The sequence below is a fragment of the Stenella coeruleoalba genome (assembly GCF_951394435.1).
Source record: "Stenella coeruleoalba genome assembly, chromosome: 10".
Taxonomy (NCBI): Eukaryota; Metazoa; Chordata; class Mammalia; order Artiodactyla; family Delphinidae; genus Stenella; species Stenella coeruleoalba.
The window spans coordinates 28143864-28163853 of record NC_137156.1 but is presented as its reverse complement, the minus strand read 5'-3'; the positions used below and the strand labels follow the sequence as shown (position 1 = coordinate 28163853).

The 19990-nt window shown below is 41.1% G+C and overlaps 1 protein-coding gene across 1 annotated transcript in view; it reads left to right on the top strand.

Annotated features, from left to right (window-relative positions):
- TFAP2D (transcription factor AP-2 delta) overlaps window positions 1–19990 on the top strand; it is a gene marked incomplete at its 3' end in the record, with an annotated part of 66098 nt that overhangs the window by 7059 nt on the left and 39049 nt on the right. The window contains 2 exon segments of the mRNA XM_079934835.1: window positions 7496–7661; window positions 7839–7957. Coding sequence (XP_079790961.1) covers window positions 7496–7661; window positions 7839–7957 — 285 coding nt within the window.

Sequence of the window (19990 nt, the reverse complement as noted above, 5' to 3'; positions counted from 1 at the left end):
GAAGAGGGTCAGCGGCGAGGTAATTACCACCTAGATAAAATATTTGCCACCGCGTCGGAGGTGCAGCTCCCCGAGCGCTCACTCTCGGTTAATGGTGTGCGCGATTTTGCCCGCAGCTCCGCCACTCCAACCATCAGAACCAATAATCTTTACTTTACCCTGTGCTCGCGTATCGATAGCTTCTCTCGCCTCCGGCACTGGCTTTGATATGTTAATATTTCTGAGTAGCAAATTCTGCAGAGATCATATTAATGTTGTACGTACAGAGTGGAGCTTTGCCTTCGTTGAATATTCAGATACTGGGTTTCAAAAGGCATCTCTTGAAGAAATGAGGCTTCTATTTACAGGAGTCGTCTGTGTTTTTAATCATTAAAAAAAAAGAAGGAGAAGAAGAAAAAGAAAGGAAAACCCACTCTTCTTTTCCCCTTGAATTTTCCGAGGCTCCCTTATGGCCCCTTCCCCTTTGTCAGATGCTCATCCCTTTCATTTCTCGCTCTGAGAATTTAATAGTAGGACAACAATGTTGATGACGACGATGATGATGATGATGAAACTAATAGTGAGAGGATCCAGATTGGAAATGCAGGAGTAGGGGTTCAGTTGGCCCATGGCTTTCAGAAGAGGATGGAGATGAGATGAGAAGACCCAGCTTTTTCATATTTGGGTGGAAAGGGACATTTTGGCCCTGGTCTTTTTTTTTTGTGAAATCGGGATGGCAAACTCAAAAAAAAAAAAAAGGAAGAAAAAAAAAGAAAAAAGTGAAGAGGGGAAGCGCCCTTGTTTCGCTTTGTGATCACTCTGCCTTGCAGCCCCAGGCTAATTTCAGAAGCTTAAATACCGCCATAGCCTCTGGGCCACGCGGAGAGGGAGCGGACCCGGCCACGGGAAGGAAGGAGCGCTTACTGGATTGCCCATGGCTACACAAAATACAAACTACTTTGAATCAAAACATTTTGGGGGAATTAATATGATCTGAACTCTGCACGTTTTAAGAGAGCTGGAGTGCGTCAGATCGCTTAGAGGTGACTGGCACACCAGCGGAGGCATTTACGCTGCGGTGCAAACACTGTCAGATCTGATTTAATTAAAAAAAAAAAAAGCTTCCGTGAAAGGGGGCTTACCATCAGTCGCCCAGTCTGCCATTAACCGGGTGGATGGACCCGACCACTCTTCCCGTCTGCAGCCTTCACGGCTGCCCACAGGCGGCTTGAGCAGAAGGATGAGATTTCCTTTGTATTTTCGGGTTTCGCGAGGGCCCTGGGCTTTGGAACTGGAGTTAGAGAGAGACTTTGACTCTTTCAGCAGCTCCTGGAAGGAGTAAGATTAAAGCGGGGGGGGGGGGGAGTGAGAAGCCCTATTCCTTTTCTTTTGTCAGAGCCCCCGGAATCTCTGTTTACTTAAATCACCAAAACTCATCCCTGTGGCTCATTCACTGTGAAAATACTGTCAGAAATACACCTGGGGCTTCGCCTGCCGTCTTAGTGCCCAAACACAGATGCTGCAGATGCAGAATTCAGTCTCCTTTATATGAAGTATAAAATTCATGTACCGAAGGATCTAGAGGCACGGTTTGTTGGAAATCTATTTTAGGGGCAGGGGAGCTACTTTTCCATAGCCTACTGATGTCTCTCTAATTTCTTTATTGCTTTGGACATCACCAAAAGCCAAAGCACTCTGTGCACACACGTTACACACCGACCACTACCTTAAACCAGAAGGTCTCTCCGTGCAGACCTCCCTTTCTTTTGTTCTGCGTGGAATCTCGACCTGGATAAGCGCATTCAGACTTGGTAACCCAGTAATACCTGTAACGACCTATCCTTCCCCCAAACAGTGCAACTAGCTGCGGATGCGGCATCCGAGGCCTATTTGATTGCAGTTAGGCCCCTTATCCCTTTACTGTTTGATTACAATTAACATCTGCTTTGCGTGGAGGGAGGGGATTACGTGGGGCGAGGGGTGGGTAATTGGGACTGAGAAGGGCGAGAGGCTAGAGAGAAAGCAGCCGAGAATGCTCCTACCCTACCCCGTTTACACGCGCACCTCACAGAAATGCAGCCGCAGAACAAACAGGGACAGGAAACTCCTGTAATCACTTACACATTTTTTAATGTGTCAGAAAAAAACGAGCGATCACTGGAGATGAAGAAGGGGAGAAAAAAAATCCCTGCCATTTGTATTTCTTTCATTTGAATTGTAAACATCTGTTTGGCTGTAAGGCGAACAGAGCATTTATTTTGCTCTCCAGATTTGGTCTAATGATGTCAACACCGAGGCGGCGGCGAGTGGGGCGGCGCTGCGGCTTTGGAGAGGCTGCGCGCACGGGCCCGCGCCCGGAAGCCCGCGGGAAGTATTGATCGCACCTGCGTAGCGTGCGGGGCCTCTAGCCGTCCTCAGCTCTGCTCCGAGGCGGGAAGGCACCCGGAGGGGAAGAGTAGCTTAGAGGCAGCTTTAGGGGTTCCAGGGGAGCCGCAGTTCCTGGGAGAGGGCCCGGATTCTTACCTCTGCCCTAATTGCCTGGAAGGAGAAGAGGAAAAGCGGACCCAGGCAGAGGCGCCTGGCTTTCCGATTCCGTAGCTGCGTAAAAAGTGGGCGGGTCTTGTCGCGCTCTGCAGCTTGCGCCCAGCGCCGCGGCGGTTGTTCAACACAATGGTAAGGTTGAGTGGCCTTAACTCGGGTTAACGAGCACGCGTGCGTCCGTTTTCCGTTGTACCTCCTCACAATAAATAAGGGAAATAAATGGAGCAGGTGTGAGCATCCCCATTTTTGAGATGGGCAGACGGAGGCCCAGAATTACCCGCCTAAGGTCGCATGGGTCACTAGTTGGCCAACCTTTTACCTCTTTCCCTCCCCCACACCGTCCCCAGCACGCCAAGGCGGGTGCAGCCCCATCCCCGTGCTTTTTTGGCCTCACGGGATCTGACAAAGTCTGGCCGCTGGAGGATCTGCATCTCTGTATTTTGTGCTGGTTTTGTTCCCCACACAGGCTTTGGTTGACTTTTCACTGTAGTTGTGGCAAAGTTATCCCTTTTATGATAGCCACGTCCTAACAAGTGACCTTGAGTAGATGATTTCTTATGCTGTTACTATAGCTACCCATCTGAGTTTGCAGCATCACTGGAAGTAGGAAGCTCTATCTCCAAATGTCGATTTTTAAAATAGTAAATCCCATGGAAGTATTGCGTCTGTGCACTATGAATGGAAAAGGGGTGTACTCTAGAGAAGTTTGGCATGAGAACCCTAGCTATGGCACCAGAGACACCCCTAACTGGAGTGCTGGGTCTAGAATGAATATTGCATAATTTCAATAAGAGCTGACATGCAACACAGGCACCAAGAGGAACTTCAGCTAGTGACACTGGGGAGGAACACTCTAAATGGCTTGACGTAGTTGACCCTTTCATGACTTTCCTTTTCTGAAATCTCATCATTGCCATCTGTAGTCTGGAGCCCCTTAGAGACGTCCCACCTTCATTCCAAATGCAAAACGCTGGTTATGTTGACCTATTACTCTTTTCTTTCTCCTTAAAAAATAAACCACTGGGAAGAAAGACATCAGGTTCCCCACATGCTGCTGTAAACTCTACAAGTTGCCAAATCTTTAACCAGGACAAGAGAGTTCCCCAAGGCTGCAGCAATGCCAAGTATCAAAGTAACAGAAATTCCCTTTAAAGATGCTGTGACATAAAAAATAAAAGACTCTAGAGTTGATGGCTAATCCTGAATACAAAATAAATCCTCCAGGCGATTTGTGTGTGCATAAAACATATTCTTAATATGCAGCCTGTGTGACTTACCTAATAAATGCTTATTTGAGCATAAGCCAGAAGGCTAACCTGGATGCAGGAGAGAAGACCCAGGGCCCAGAGAGTTCTCTCTTGGCTAGCTGGCAGACTCAGTGACTTCCCTGAGAACAGCTGGCTTTCAGCACAGGGGGTTCACTTTGCCCAAAGGGGGCAGTTTTCCAGTTGGAGAAAGCCCAATATAACTCCTTCTTTTACAAAAATTATAATCTTCTGCAACTCCCTAAATTTGATTTTTAACCTACCGCAGATTAACAGAGATAGGAAAGTTCTAAAATTGTGCCCTTTCCTTTCCTGGAAAACAACACGTACACGGATAATGAACTTGAGACCGGTTGGGTGAGAGTCTTGTGTTCTCCACTGTGTGTGTACTGGCTAGCATGCAAGAGAGGAAGATTTATGTAAGAATATAAATTTGCTGATGATTCATGGTGACCATAGTTGAAAGCCCATTTTCAGGAGAAAATGTGTGAATTTTGAGTAAAAACATTATTATTTATTTCCTTTCTTTTTCTTTTCTTTTCTTTCTTTTTTTTTTTTTTTTCGGCTGTGCGTGCGGCTTGTAGGAACTTAGTTCCCTGACCAGGAGTTGAAGCCAGGCCCCCAGCAGTGGAAACTCAGAGTCCTAACCACTGGACCACCAGGGAACTCCCTTATTTTCTTAATATTTTTGCTTCAGGTGACCTCACTATTGCCTAAGTCCTAAAGCTAACAGGGTCATGATTCTTACAACACAACAATAAAACCCAGATTCACTGATATCTAGCTTACTTTCCTGTTCATCTCAACTTTTGACAGGTCACTTGAGTTTACTTTTAAAATACATTTTGCATCTAGAGGTAAAAAGTGAGAGTATCAGTGAAAGTATAGTGGTAGTTTCTAGACCAGAAATCTGCAGAAATTATTATTATTATTATTTGTTTAAAAATTCTCTCTGAGATTGTGAGGTGGGGAAGCACAGTTGAATTTGTTTTTCCAGCTCCTGAGGCAGGCATTTGTATATTTTTTCACTATGTTGGCCACAAGTTTAACTGCCAAGAAGAATTTCAATTCGATCATTGAGACTATGACCTTTCAGGCTTCAAACTGAGGGCAGGTTTCCAGACACCAGCATTGGGAATTGAGCCAAGTGTACAGGACTCGTCTTCCAGCCTGTAGAGAGCTGGCTGCTTGGATGTTCTCAATATCCGGTCCTGTGTTTTGGAGTAGGGGGCATTCAGGGTGATCTCCAGCCTCGGAATGCTTAGGGAGAAAGACCCGGGTCCTAGCACTTTCAGGGGAATCTTGGATAACTGTAGGACAGCAGGAGGAATTCCAGAAAGCACAGGGGTAGAAACACTTTAAGAGTGGGGCAAAGTTAGCCTGTTCTCTGCACCCAGGTCCAGGGCCCCTTTGTCCTTTTAAACGTCCTCCCAGATTCCTTAGCCCTGGTGCCTAGAAAACACACCTGAATCTGAATGCCACAGACCTGATGGACGTAACATTCCATCTGAGCTGCTCACTCAAGGAAGGGAAGGCAGGTGGTGACTCCTACACCAGTGCTTCTCAAAGCGTAATGAGCAAAACTACAAATAGAACTACCATACAACCCAGCAGTCCCACTACTGGGCATATACCCTGAGAAAACCATAATTCAAAAAGAGCCATGTACCAAAATGTTCATTGCAGCTCTGTTTACAATAGCCAGGACATGGAAACAACCTAAGTGTCCATCCTCGGATGAATGGATAAAGAAGATGTGGCACATATATACAATGGAATATTACTCAGCCATAAAAAGAAACGAAATTGAGCTATTTGTAATGAGGTGGATAGACCTAGAGTCTGTCATACAGAGTGAAGTAAGTCAGAAAGAGAGAGACAAATACCGTATGCTAACACATATATATGGAATTTAAGAAAAAAAATGTCATGAAGAACCTAGGGGTAAGACAGGAATAAAGACACAGACCTGCTAGAGAATGAACTTGAGGATATGGGGAGGGGGAAGGGTAAGCTGTGACAAAGCGAGAGAGAGGCATGGACATATATACACTACCAAACGTAAGGTAGATAGCTAGTGGGAAGCAGCCGCATAGCGCAGGGAGATCAGCTTGGTGCTTTGTGACCACCTGGAGCGGTGGGATAGGGAGGGTGGGAGGGAGGGAGACGCAAGAGGGAAGAGATATGGGAACATATATATATATATATATATATAACTGATTCATTTTGTTGTAAAGCAGAAACTAACACACCATTGTAAAGCAATTATACTCCAATAAAGATGTTACAAAAAAAGTAATGAGCATATGAATCACCTGAGGGACTCGTTCAAATGCAGACTCTGACTCAGAAGGTCTGTGGTTGGGCCTGAGATTCTGCATTTCTAACACGCTGCCAAGGAGATGCCGGTGCTGCCAGTTGAGAACTACCCTTTGAGTAAAAATATTGGACAACACTCTCTTGCCCATTTTTCTTCCTCCACCTACTTTTTTCTCATTTCCCTCATAGAACTTGACCGTTTTCTGGAGATGGGTCTTAAGATTACCCATAACTGAAGAAATACAATGTATGCTCAGAAAAGCAACCTTTGAATTTGAACTTGCCACTGAACCTCCAAAGCTCTGCCCTCAGATTATTCAGGGCACAGGGAGGAGCCTTGGATCCTGAGGCTGTACAGCCACTGCATTAGCAGCGTGGACACTGGCTCAGGATTTTTGCGTTAAGGGAGGATCCGGCAGTAGGAAACCCTCCCCACTGATGATCACTTTGGGTCCTCAAGTCTACTTCAGCTGCCTGAGGTTAGGGGATGTTCTCTGTTATTCCTGGAGGAGAGAAAAGCTCCAGGGGGCTTTCTGGACCTTGGAGACAGAAGGCTTCTGCTCCAGGAGCCCCAGCAGGGCGAAATTGCTTTAGTGATTTTGCTAACAGCAGTTAACTTTGCTTTGTTCTCTACTAGTAATAACGATAATAACAAATACAGTAACATTATTGGCCATTAACATTTAATGTGTTACTCTTACTATGTTCTAAGTCTGGTGCTGTGTTTGATTGTGTGTGCTGATCCTGACGGCTGACATATGTAGAGAAATTTGACCAATTATCCACTCACATGGGTTGGGAGTTTCTGGCAATGGGAACATGATTTTTAGTGGTACCTGGGGATTGAATGACTCTGGTGCCTATAGTTGTTAGATGATCGAGGGGAGAGAGATGGCGCTTCTCAAACATTTTAGAAAAGAGCTTCAAAACTTTTCTCTATATAGTAAGTCATGGATTAAAAAAAAACCCTATCCATTGTGTTTATGCATGCACATACAAAAACACACACACACAGAGCCATGGATATATAATATCTACCCTTTGTGGGTATTTACCTAATTGAAGTGTTTCTTGTTGTGGATGATGTCAAAATTAAATTTGGTGGGCCAGCCAACACTCCATAGGATGCTAATTTTGGCTAAAATATTTTAATTTTTATACCCTCACAAATATTTTCTGTGTGATATTTGAAAGACAAACCTTGAGTGTTATTTGAAAGGACATCTTCAGAGCAGCTTTCTGAGATGATCCAGGTGATATATGTATAAGGAAAATTGTGCCAGGTGTTTCCAAATCCTATGTAGTGTTGTGATAGTAAGTTTATCACATGTGTTTTATGTTGTTATCTGCTCACACAGTCACTAATATATAATATACATTTCCCTCCAAAGGTGGCACCTGCGTGGTCAACCCCACAGACTTGTTTTGCTCTGTCCCTGGTCGTTTGTCCCTTCTCAGTTCTACTTCCAAATACAAGGTGACCATTGCTGAGGTGAAGAGACGCCTCTCACCACCTGAATGCCTCAATGCTTCACTCTTGGGAGGCATTTTGAGAAGGTAAGAAAAAGGTGTTTTCTGGCACTGCGGTCTTCTAACTGTACTGGTACCACGCTCCCCAACCCTCAGCCCTTACATTTTCTGTCCCATGTTGAATACCCCATGTGGTCAAGTCTTCTCATCATTTTACTCCGAATGTCAACCTTCAAAACCTAGCTTTTGTTTGTTTTCGGACAGAGCAAAATCCAAGAATGGGGGTCGCTGCCTGAGGGAGAAACTGGATAGGCTTGGCCTGAACTTGCCAGCCGGAAGACGGAAAGCAGCCAACGTTACCCTCCTCACTTCCTTAGTTGAAGGTATGACTTTTTAGCTCCGCAAGGTAATGATGGAAGGTTAGCAATTCTTTGAAATTCACGTTTGTTTGATTATGCTGTTTCATTTTTGTCTATACTGTTACGATAGTTACAGGTGAATTTCCCAACTAATCATGATAATGAAGATTAAATTAGACTTAATATAAGGCTTAGATATTGATTCATAAACTATCATCTGATTTACTAATCTTGGCAGTAATAGGAGAGAAGATAACAATAGAAGATTTAGGTACTTAGACAAGTATTCCCCACATAACAGCAACAAAAAAACTCTGCAATTGTCATTTTTATTATTGTTTATTTTAGCGTTCAGATAAATCTGGTTTAACTCATTGTTATTCAGTGCAACATGATCTACAGGATAAATAATCATCCTTTATAGAGAGTTCACAGGACTCAAGGCATGGCACCAAGCCTGAGAGCACATTGTATTAATCCGATAGACATCTCTTAAAGTACAGTGAAGTTCCACGGCTTTATGTGTGGGTAAGCTGACTCACAGAAAGGTTAAGGTTCGCCAGTGGGGTAGACGCAGACGTGGAAACATACTCCCAGAAGTTTTTGTTTTCCAATTTACCTTTTCCCTTGTGTTTCTTCTGTAAGAACTAAACTTTACATATTCTCATTCAGTCTTCTAAGAAGAGGTATTATTGGAGACCTTTTAAACTTTGTGGAGGAGCTTTTGAATTCAAAGGAGAGTTCTTCCATAACCTAGAATGCTATTGTTTCAAATATGAACGAAGAAGCCTTTTTGCCAAGACTTATCTGAACACACCTATGACACTTTTCTTGCATTGGTTTCTCACTTGACCATAAGACACTGTAGGAAGTAAAAGGTAAGTGAAACATACAAACAAACATCTTGCCTTTTTCCAAATTATCAACACACACTACTTACTGAACAACTCTGTGAAGTAGTGTGTTCTTGACCTTGGTCTTGGCAAAATTGCTTTGGTGATTTTGATAGTTTTTAAAAAAATATTTATTTATTTATTTAGGCTGCACCAGGTCTTAGTTGTGACACACGGGATCTTTAGTTGCGGCATGTATGTGGGACCTAGTTCCCTGACCAGGGATCAAACCCGGGCCCTCTGCATTGGGAGTGCAGAGTCTTACCCACTGGGCCACCAGGGAAGTCCCTGATTTTGCTATTAACAGGTATCTTTGCTTTACTCCCTAATTGTAATAATGATAACAACCACAATAGTATTATTGGTCATGAACATTTAATAAGTGTTAACTGTTACTATGTTATATATCTTGTGCTGTTTGCTGTGTGTACTAATACTAAGAGCTGGCATATGGTAAAGGGAGTTGACCCATAATCCATCCATGGGGGCTGGGCATACTAAAGGAAGAGCAAAGTAGAAAAAAATGACTCATGGATTGATTCTAAAGAGAGACAGATTCCTGCTTAATTTAAGTGAAAACATCATGAAAATTATAGCTATCTAACAAAAGAACAAAATCTGTTCAAAATATAAGAGTGGATTCAAGAATCACATGAATCGTAGAACATGATTGGTTCTCAAACCCAATTCCACAGTAAAATCATGGGCCTGGGCCCCATTCCCAAACCACTTGAAATGCAGTCTCCGGGGGTATGGCATAGGTATCTACATTTTCAAAAACACCCCCTGATGTATAATGAGGTTTAAGGATCATTGACTTAAATGTTCCTTGAGATACTTTTCATGTAACTGGTGTGAAAAGTAAAGGCCCTAAGAGAGACCTTGATCCAAGGTGTCTGTGAATGTCTATCCAGTAAAACCTGAAGAACCCTAAAAGGGTATATTCAGAATTCTTCTTATTGATTTTTATGTTAGCCCAAAACACCAGAGCACCCTGTGTGGGAATCATTGATGGACGCTCACAGAAAGGATATAGGTTAAAACGTGAAATCCTAGGACAATCTCGTGGTCTTGCCGTCTACTCTTCCAGCAAAACTCTCCTATCACAAAAGTGCTTCGCTTGTGTTCACCTCTGCTCACAGAGGTGTCACATCAGCCTTGGCTGATGGAACTTGAGATTGTATCCTTCTCAGATACATCTCACTTTAACTGGATGCTTTTGAAATCCCCCAAATATTCATGGTGTAGAGAAATAAATATTTTATTGTTGAATTCCAGGCATTCTGATGGAACTGAGGAAATGAGATTTAGGGGCAAAGGGACCTTTTACATTCCTCAACTCCCCACATGTTACATTATGACCCTCAAATGTGTGCATTCTCTCTCTCTCACACACACACATGCGTCTTAAGTTTCACTACTATGTACTATGTTCTATGGTATTTTTATTCTATTTCATATTTTTGTATTCTTTTAAAATGCTGATTGTAAACCCACTACTTTTAAATGCTGAGTGTAAGCCCACTAAATTTATTTCAAGACTCATTGTTGAGTCATGGGTCATGACCCATGGTTTAAAAAACTACAAGTGGTCTTAGGACAAGAGGAGAACCTAATATGTGTGACCTTTGTCCTCTTTGTGCTAACATGGATTTAATTCAGTTATTTCAAGCTTGTTTTGCTTATACCATTTTAGCTGGTAAATTAAAACTTTACCATGGTTACTGGTTGGTATTCATAGACCTTGAATTGACCATGTCTTTGGTAATATTTTTGCCCCTCAATCAAACATTTTTGCGGGAGCCAGTGACATTTTAGATTAGTTTTTTCCAGAAATTCTAAAATGAGATTTCCAACTGTCAAAAATGGTCCATCAGCTTTCTTATAAACCTAAGGTTCTGTAGGAAAGAATACTAATTGTTTTCATCATTTAGAAACTTTTTATCTTCCTGATGGCCCAAGACATTGCTGGGGTTCAGTCCAGCAATGGTTCAATCCTTCCCCATTTTGGTACAGCACTTGAGAACAAGATAATTCTGACTGGCTTTATTCCTCCTCGACCACACTTGGAAATAAATCTCCTTAAGGTCGACCTTCTGCGACTTTTTAGTACTTGTCTCGGCCCCTTTGTGGGGATGCTTTGAATACAGCCTTGCCATTGATGCTGTTTTGATAAAAATCCCAAAGAAAGAGTAGTGTATGGGGACCCTGCTAGACTCTCCATGCAGACATGATTTACCCTTTGTCAAGATTCAATCAGTGAACAGTAAGGTACCTTATAACAGGGAATGAAATTAGCAAATGAAGGTATGATTTTCAAAAACTACCCTTGTCACTAACCTCACAGTGGTTTCATCGTGATATTCCTAGGTTTCCACATTTGCCTTGGGTTTTCAATCATTTTGTTTTAAGTTATTTTATAATCATTTCCCCCTGTATTTCTTTCTTTTTTTTTTTTTTAAGGAATTTTGCCTTTTTTATTTTAAATTTTTATTTATTTATTTATTTATGGCCGTGTTGGTTCTTCGTTTCTGTGCGAGGGCTTTCTCTAGTTGCGGCAAGCGGGGGCCACTCTTCATCGCGGTGCGCCGACCCCTCACTATCGCGGCCTCTCTTGTTGCGGAGCACAGGCTCCAGACTCGCAGGCTCAGTAATTGTGGCTCACGGGGCTAGTTGTGGGATCCTCCCAGACCAGGGCTCGAACCTGTGTCCTCTGCATTGGCAGGCAGATTCTCAACCACTGCGCCACCAGGGAAGCCCCCCCTGTATTTCTTTTAAATGGAGTCACTCTACTAATAGTGCCATTCTAGCATCGTTGTCAAATCAACATCTTAGAGTCATTATTTTAGGGACTATTTTAGGAATTTATGAGAGGGCTATTTCATGCAAATTTATAATATTTAAATTATTCACAACATTTCTGTTACAAATAGCATTGCGCCTAATAATCAGTGGGATGAAGAACTCAAGACTGACTAACTTTTTTCACCAGATAAAGTTGTTTGGAAAGTGAACATTTTAGTAAGGCACATATTTAGAGTGGGGATTTTTTTTCGGTCCACGTAGCACAGATATATTTGACCTACAATGAGATATGAGTATTTGAATTCAGAGTCCACTGAATGTAATACTGGATCATATTCCTTTTTTACCCATATGTCTTCATTTAATGGGGTTTAGATATATAACTAATGGTTGGTACAACTTCTTGTACCCACTTTATCATAAGCCTGGAGTTCTTTTTATTTTCCCTTGTTAATCACATTGCTATGACTTCTCCTTTGTCCACTCTGGTATCTATAACATTAGAGAGTTGTCATTTTCTGGAAAATTCAGGGGATTAGAATTGCTTAACCCGATTCGCTGATCTTCCTGAGATCTTGGGATAATCCCAGACTCTTCCAGAGTGGGAGAAATTCTATATCTGGAAAACATTCAAAGAGTTTGGCCAATATTATTGTTCTAGTTCTAATACTCTTGCTATATATTTATTATTTATGAATCACCAATTAGCTGCTTCCTCTATATTTTATTCCAGAACAATCTTTGCAACGTTGGTGGTTGTTAAAACAAGTATAAGGGGTCAATTATGGCAGGAATGAGGAGTCATTCCCGTCTATCTCTCCCACCTCACTTGAGGTTTTCCAAGATGGCCAAAGTTATGGAGTGCTGCTGGAGGGAAGTTTTGTTCCCTTGAGTGGGGTGCTTTCCTGGGACTTGCAAAGGCTCATAGAGCATTCTCAGGCAGCACCAGGAGTTCCAAAAACATAGTTAAGTCCTTAAACATAAATGCCTTGGCTTTCAGTTTGTCATGACCAGATATCAAGTTCTGTTTATATATATATTTAAAAAACAGTATGGGGCAGTGAAGGGTATAAATATGCATCAGCAAAAGAAAGGGGACCATTTACACATATTGTGTGTGGTATCTATTCACTCTTTTCAAATCTAAACCTTTAGTCCCTTTTGCCTCCTTCTTTAGTTTTCCCTCCCTCCTTCCTTCCTTCCTTCCTTCCTTCCTTCCTTCCTTCCTTCCTTCCTTCCTTCCTTCCTTCTTTCTTTCCTTTCTTTTTAAAGTAAGCTCCCAGCCCCTGTCCTGCACACCTCACCTCATCCCTTGGCCTAGTACCTCCACCTCTGCCCCCAGTAATAATACTTTTGACATTTGGCTGACTTTGGGCAGCTTGCTTAACCTGACTGAGCTTCATTTTCCTAACTTACAGATAAGGATCACACTATCTGTGATGTTTAGGGTAATGCTAGCTGTTATAACAGTTAATTTCCAAATTTTCAGTGGCTTAACACAATAGAAGCTTATTTCTCACTCTTCACAGATGACGTGAGTGTTTCTCCCCCGGGCCCTTCCTTCCTCTTAGTCTCATTCAGGGACCAGAGTACTTCCACCTCTAGCTATGCCCTCCTCTAGGTCCTGAGAGCCCTAGGCATTCAGCTCACAATAAGGAAAGACACGATGGTGAAAGGACACAGCTTCCAATCCACTTGGCCAGGAATTGGCCCACGTTGCTACCGTATACATTCCATGACAACTAGTCCCATGGCTATGCCTAATTCCAGAGGCATGAGATATACCAGAAAATGTAGTGTCTAGCTGGGCAGAATCTTCTCAGCAACAACTCTGTAGTATAAAAGAAAGAACAAATCTTGGACGGTCCAGCTCCCATTTCTGCCACATCTGCCTTGTGTGTCTTTTGTAGAATTAAATACATTCGCTACATTAAACACTTGACACAGTGGGGCAAAGAGACACTTAATAAAAATTAGTACCTGTTCTCTTGTCTCTTTCTCCCTAAACAATAGTGTTACTTAATAGCAGAATTTACTCAGGATCATAAAACTTTAACCCTGGAGGGAAATGGAAGATTGAGTAGTCTAAGGCAGTGGGACATAGCGCACATGGTTAAAGAGTATGCTTCTGGAGCCAAATAACCTTGTTTGAACCCACTTCTACCACTTACTAGCTGTGTGCTCTAGGGAAAGACTCACAACCTCTCTGAGCATCAGTGTCCTTACCTATAAAGGGGTGTTAATAATAGTACCCTCCTCATAAGGTTGTTGCCGGAGCGAAATCAGAATGTTTATAAAGCAGTTCACAGGATGCCCAGCAAAAAGTTGGTGTCGATAAATTTTAGTTATCTTTATTCTCAAATGAGAAAACTAAGGTACAGTGAGATTAACCATTTTGCACAGGATCACGGGAGCAGCAAGGAGGAGAACCCAGGTCTTCTGGTTTGCAACATCACCATGTGTTTTCCACTCGGATTTATGTTAGTGGCATGGATTCTGAACAGTTGCATTGCTAAACTACTTCTGAATTTAACTATATATTTATAGTTAGAGTTACAACAGTTATAACAATATAACTAAGGAATAGAAAGAGTTATCAATTCCTGAGCCTGTTTTTCACCATGGATTGGACATCCGTGCTGCTAGGAATCCTGGGCAAGCTTGTGGGGCTTTTTTGCATCCAATAGTACAAGCTGTTTTTAACATCCTGATGCACCATCTGCTGCCACTTAATCCCCCAAAGTTAGGATGACATTAAATCTTGGTTCTTTCTGTTCTTCTGGAATAATTATCAATAGTGTCTCTTGTACTTTCAAAAGGGTGCCAATCTAGTTAGTTAGTTAGGAGACTATCCTACAAAACCTTTTCCTTCCACTTCAGCCAAATCAACCTAAGGTAGGAGACAGGAATGTTATCACTTGGTGCTATTTCCCCTTTGTCTTTAATCCTGAGCCTATATGATTGCATTTCCAAGAAACCAGGGAAAAGAATGATCAACTTGACAATGAATGCTTTCCTATAAACGAGATATTAGGGAGCAAGTTTTCTTCGTACGATTAGTCCATGGCTTTTTAATTTAGGAAGAGGTATTGTTCGCTACTTGAGGCTTGTAGGATTCAGACGCCAAAATCCTTTTGCCAAGTATCAGTGATAATACACGCACAGGGCACACTCAGCATTATTTGCTTTTCTCACGGAATTTAGGACAAAGGTGCTATTCCCCTTGTCTTCACACAGGTACCAGAGTGGGTTTCTCTGGGTGTGTGGAGCTTAGGGCTAATCTCTGAGGACGCACAGCATGGCTGTAGGTCTGAAAGGACCATTGTCCCAACATAACTCCTTCACCAGCCATTCCAGATATCACATTTCCACCTAAGTCCCTCCTCTGGGATAAAGGTTTTCAGCTTTCTTCTAAAACTGTATGTGATATTAAAAGGGTAATACATTGACCCCTTGTTATATTGTTATAATAGTTCTAACTGGTGCTCACTTTAGTCACACGATGACCTGGAAGAGCCTAATCACTAGGGGACCCTGGTGTCCCCTTTTGCACACAAACACTCTAGCATTGACAATGTCTTCTCGGGCACAGCTTTGCGTTTCAGAGCTGCCAGTGGAATTGGACTCAATAAGTAAATGCGAGTGCAGTCTATGTTAGTCATTTTAAGGTCTTTCTTGGAAAAATGCCTTTTTTTTTCAGACTTATAGGTATTATCTGTAAATTTCTTATTCTAAGTCATGGAATGGTTTCTATTGAGAGACCCTGCTTTGATAATTGATCATTAGGTAACCATTCGATATTGTTGTCTAATATCTGAGAACTCATGTCTATCAGAATTTTCAATAATTGATCTCAGTATCTTACAATATTATGGATAAATAGACATCATCTCAGAGGAATCTTCTTAAATCATTCGCTTACTTCCTAATAGTGCTCCCCTGACCTGTATCTTACGGTTTCATTCATTTTCAGGGAGAAACGTGTTTACATGTAGAGGGTAGAGGAAATAGGCTATTGCACATATGCCCTTGTGTCTGACTGTGTGCTTGTGGTGTGCTTGGATTCCTACTCCTATTCTGGCACAAAAAAACAAATGTATCCAAGCCTGTTCGGCTCAGTCCTGCCTTTGCCCCTTTGGTCCAGCACGCTACTCACTCCTGCAAATCACGAAGCTTCCTCAGAAGCACGTCTCTGCATTACTTTCCTAGGTTTTTTCTTTTTTCTACTATGCTCTCTTTCAAAGTTCATGCCAACTAATGCGCTTCTCAAAACTCAGTTTCTGCTTTTCTCCATTGTTTACATTTGTCAAAATGGGTAGGTGTTCTAATAAAATGGTAGATTGTAATTATTCCTAATGATGTCTAACTCCTACTGAATAGTAATGAAAGTTTTGGAATTGCTTAGGTTTTAATTTACAACAAGTATTTGAGTTTAGATGAAATCTTTCTAAGAACTGAGTCAGAGAGCAGTTTTGCTTTTTAATTAATATAGTTTTAAGTAGGTAATTCGTTAGATGGTAAAAATTCAAAAGTTACAAAGGATATATAGTGAAATGTCTCCTTTTCACTCTATTCCCCATTTAGATCCCCTCCTGGAAGAAACAAATGTTACTGGTTTCTCTGTTTCCTTCCAAGGATATATATGTGTATGCATAGTTTTGGTTTTTATTTTAAAAATTATAGCACTCTATACACACTGTTCTGCACATTTTTCACACATTATCTTAGTTTTATTTTCAGTTTTTACAAGTTGTTCATTCTTTTAAACATGCACAGTATTCCGTTGAGTGCATCATAATTTAGTTAACCAGTGACCTACTAAATATCATATAGGTGCTTTTAATCTTTGGCTATTACTGATAATGCTACAATAAGCAACCTCACACTTACATAAATAATTCTTCAGATATGCAAGTATATCTGTTCAATAAATTCCTAAGAATGTGTTGCAGGGTCAAAAGATATTTGCATTTGTAATTTTAAAAGATTATTGGAGGGAAGAGATATGGGAACATATGTATATGCATAACTGATTCACTTTGTTATAAAGCAGAAACTAACACACCATTGTAAAGCAATTATACCCCAATAAAGATGTTTAAAAAAAAAAAAAGATTATTGGAAGATGGCTCTTTACAGTGGTTGTAAATTTATAATTCTATCAGTGATGGGGGTAAGAAGCATCGATATGCTAGTACTTCCCTATACTCTAGCCCAAGCAGGGTGCTATCAATTTTTTGATCTTTGCTCATTTGAGTGGAAAAAAAAATAAACTACCTCTATTATGAAGGAGGTTGAGTATATTCTTAGGAGAATTTTATGAGCTTTTTTGTGTGTTCACTTACTTTGTACCAATAGGGTAACGTTTTACATTTTTCTCATTCATTTGTAAGTGCTCATTGTATATAAGGAAAACGGGCTGTGTGCCTCTGATATGAGTTGCAAAGCGTCTCCACCCCTGGCTCTGGTTTGTCTGTTTACTATTATGAGTTTTTTGTTTGGGTGCTTATTTGTTCAGATCTATGTCATGCAGAACTTTTTTATATTGATATAATCATATTTCTCATATATTTTATTCCATGGCCTTTCATTTTTATTGTAATATTTTGAAAGTCCTTTTTTATCCCAAGATTATAAAATATTTCTCCCATGTTACCTTCTAATTACTTTGTGGATCTATATTTTATGTTTAAATCTTTGATCCATCTGGACTTTTTTTTGTTGTTGGATGTATGATATAGATCTAATTTTACTTGTTTTTTCTCCCCGGATGGCCAGCCAGTTGTCCCAACATCTTTTATTGATAATCCATTTTCCCCTATTGTTATGAAAAGCAAGTTTCATCTTACACTAAATCTCCTTAAACAAATATACTTTTTTAATCGACTGATGACTTTGGTCCCCTATCATCGTCTCTCCTTTACCCCACCACATAGCCATTTTTGTTTCTAGAGTGTGTATCAGCCAAATAAGGCAGAACTCAGTATGCAAGAACCCAGATAGACAGAGGTCTTTACAGTTTAATATTAACTCCATGGTAACTGGGTTTTTTTTTGCGGTACGCGGGCCTCTCACTGTTGTGGCCTCTCCCATTGTGGAGCACAGGCTCCGGACGCGCAGGCTCAGCGGCCATGGCTCACGGGCCCAGCCGCTCCGCGGCATGTGGGATCTTCCTGGACCGGGGCACGAACCCGTGTTCCCTGCATCAGCAGGCGGACTCTCAACCACTGCGCCACCAGGGAAGCCCTGTTTTCTTTTTTATTGATGTAAGCCACAGAATCCTTGTTTTGGGGGAAGGTGTATATTTCATCCCCACATAATGCTTTCCCTTCACCTTAGGACAACCCTGGTTTGAGATGAGGTCAGGAGCTTCCAAAAAATGCAGATGCCCTGGCTCCAGAGATTGAATGACAGGGGGTGAAACCCTGGTGTGTGTGTGTGGGGGGGGAGTGTGTGTGTGTGTGTGTGTATGTACACATGCTTGTATACACACATATTAAACAAACTCCCAGGTTATGGGAATAGCAAGGATTGAAAAACACTGTCTTCAAGCATAATCTATTTTACTAAATGGCTCCACTGATACAATGATATACTCAACGGGTTTTTTATGTATTTCATTCTTTCTAGCAATTCTCTTTTGCTCTAGTTTTTCACTTATATTCTTTGGAAGGGGTGCCTCGCAAGATTATTGTTATAATTAACCAATAAAATATTTGTAAGCTTTTCCATTTAACAGATGTTTACTAAGTACCTATTACGAATTGGGCACTGTACTAAGCACAGAGTATGGAACGGGGAACAAAACTATCACTTTGAGGAACAAAGTGTTGGTATTTAAACAAAATCCTCGTTAAATAGGGAAACTACCACATTATAAGGCACTTACCTATAGTGTAGATTATATGATATATAGTGTTACAGAGTGCACTCCTTTTAGAATCTTTCTGGAAGCCTGTAACGGGTACATTAAACCTGTCCTTCAGCTCTAGGGTTTACTGAAGCTTGATATTTTTTTATAACTTTTTAAATATCTCATCCAGATTTGAAAATATTCTCAAATTTGCTATCTAATAGGTGCTTCTCAGAATAATCCCAGAGATAGATTTGAATGTGCTATTCCATACATGTAATTAAAATTGAAATCACAGATATGTGGCTGGAATTTAACACGTATGAATTGTTGCTTTCATTTAATAATATTGGGTATTACAATAAGAAGTTAAACCTGAATTCTTTCTAAGGCAATGAATTTAGTGACGGTGAGAACTGTCTAGCGAATAACAATGTAAAAGTATCCTTTAGTACAAATTAGTTTTAGATATTGATTTACAGTTGTCTAAAGTACATTTTCTTCTAAAATACAATAATTCTAAAAGGAGAAAAAGTCCTTAATGACCGGATAAAATGTTGAAATTAGGTGTGTTCATTTCTATTTTAAAAATGCATTTAGACCTGTTTCAGGTAAAATAATGTGGGAACCCGAGATCTCAGTAAAATGATCAATCCACTTTCCTCAGAAAACATGTTTTCCACTAACTTTCCATTTCTGGGCTTCACCAATAATTGCCATGTAAGTGTTTCCTAATGTTTACCTTTAGTTTCTTACCTTTTGCTTTTGAGTGTGAAAAATGGATGCCCTGAAAAAGAGCAAAGTCTCTTTTTATGCTCTTCCCGTATTCTGTAACTTTGCTTGTGTTGGTTTTTTGAGAGAGAGGTCCTCAACATGAGTCATTAACTGCTGCTGTTACTATTGAAAAATGCTTAGTGTTTTCCCCTTTTTTGGAAGGGGGGTGTCACTACTTGGCATAGAGAGCCTAAAGCCTTGCACTTAGAATATTCTGTCCAAGCTCTCAAACTATCCCGCATGTATCCTACTTCTAAAACAGTAATTTTTGGAATGACATGAAGTACAATGGACGTATTTGCCAAAGTTACTGTGTTGCTTCAGTGGTGTAAAGAAGCAGAGGTGGGGTGGTCCTGGTTTGTCAGGTGGCACAGTGCATTGAAATAAAGGAAGAGCTTAAATCCTCTCCGGAAAACAACCACCACGGGGCACCCCACCTCATCGTGCACAGAAATGAGACAGCTGCTGCCATGTTTGCTCTATGGGATCTAGCCCTCCAGGGATCACCCTGTCACCCCAGATGACTGCACCTACTTGTTCACGTGGGTACTTCGTCTCCCCACAGAGACAGAGAAGCTCGTAGTTCTTTATTTTCACAAATCAGTCAAATCCCCTAGAGTCTTATTCACATGCTCTTCTGCTCCAAAGTTTTCTATTTTTCTTAAACCCGTTGACTCTAAGATATCTGTGGTACAGGATTGAACTGTAGATTTGTCATTGTTCCTGAATGTC